The 1,174-nt window shown below is 33.0% G+C and overlaps 1 protein-coding gene across 1 annotated transcript in view; it reads left to right on the top strand.

Annotated features, from left to right (window-relative positions):
- Positions 1 to 1,174, top strand: part of UBE2R2 (ubiquitin-conjugating enzyme E2R 2) — a 120,289-nt gene that overhangs the window by 63,712 nt on the left and 55,403 nt on the right. Inside the window, exon 2 of the mRNA XM_012656631.1 lies at positions 711 to 797. Within this exon, the coding sequence (XP_012512085.1) occupies positions 711 to 797 (87 nt within the window). The remainder of the gene's footprint in view (positions 1 to 710; positions 798 to 1,174) is intronic.

Genomic DNA, 1,174 nt, shown 5'->3' with positions numbered 1-1,174 from the left:
AAAAAAAAAAAAAAAAGAGTGAGAAACAACTCAAATGCCCAAAAAGAGGGAAGTAGTTTTTTAAAATGGTTCATCTGTACATATATGTATGGTGGAATATTATGCAGATACTATCATACATGTAGAGAATACTTTATGACATGAGAAAATGTTTATGATATGACAAACAGGTGAAAAAGAGTACAAAATACAATATGTTCAACTTTTAAAAAATAAGTTTTGCAAGGAAATAAGCAATATTAGCATTTCTTATTTTTGAGTGATAGGATGATAAATTATGTGAATAGAAGGCAAAAACATTTTTTGTTTTGTATTTTGTACAAGGTTATGTTAATTTTTTTATAAAAATAAAATTACCTCAACTTAGTACTGTTTTTCACTCATGTGAGTTAAAAGTTATGTGTATAAAAAAATGATGTGTGTATGAGAGAGAAAGTGTATTTTGGTGGTTTAACAGAGAGTGGGTGTGTGTCAGAGAGTATGTGTGTTTTGGTGCTTTAATATAGCCTTTTATAAATGTTTGAAGGGAATGCTGTAAGAACATGATAATAACTCTGGCACTGGGGATAACAAAGTAGTATGTATGAGCTATTTTAATCTCAAGAGTCTACTCTATAGAAAGGATCTTTGTTTTTCTCAAGTGTAGTAGGGTGAATTATTAGATGAGTAAGTTGTCTCATTTATTAGCATTTCATTTTTTTTCTTTCCAGGCGCATATTAAATTTCCTATTGACTACCCATATTCACCACCTACCTTCAGATTCTTGACCAAAATGTGGCACCCCAACATTTATGAGGTAAGAGACATGTATCATAAATTTCTCTGAAGAATTATTTTTCAGATCAATACTTTAAAATAGCCTGTATATCTCAGTACACTTTGATAGTTATGCAGTAGCCAGAGAGAAAATATTCGTGGTTTTGTATAATACTTGTAGTTAGCAGTCTCTGGTTTAATTATTTAAAATCGAGAGTAGTTGTATAATACCCTGCGTATATTCTCGTTAAAGATTGAGGCTTGGCCGGGCGCGGTGGCTCACACCTGTAATCCTAGCACTCTGGGAGGCCGAGGCGAGTGGATCGCTCAAGGTCAGAAGTTCGAGACCAGCCTGAGCAAGAGCAAGACCCTGTCTCTACTAAAAATAGAAAGAAATTATTTGGACAACTAAAAATC

This window comes from Propithecus coquereli, unplaced genomic scaffold (assembly GCF_000956105.1).
Source record: "Propithecus coquereli isolate 6110/MARCELLA unplaced genomic scaffold, Pcoq_1.0 Scaffold114, whole genome shotgun sequence".
Classification (NCBI taxonomy): Eukaryota; Metazoa; Chordata; class Mammalia; order Primates; family Indriidae; genus Propithecus; species Propithecus coquereli.
The sequence above is the reverse complement of the archived record's forward strand: the minus strand, read 5'-3'. Positions and strand labels throughout refer to the sequence as shown.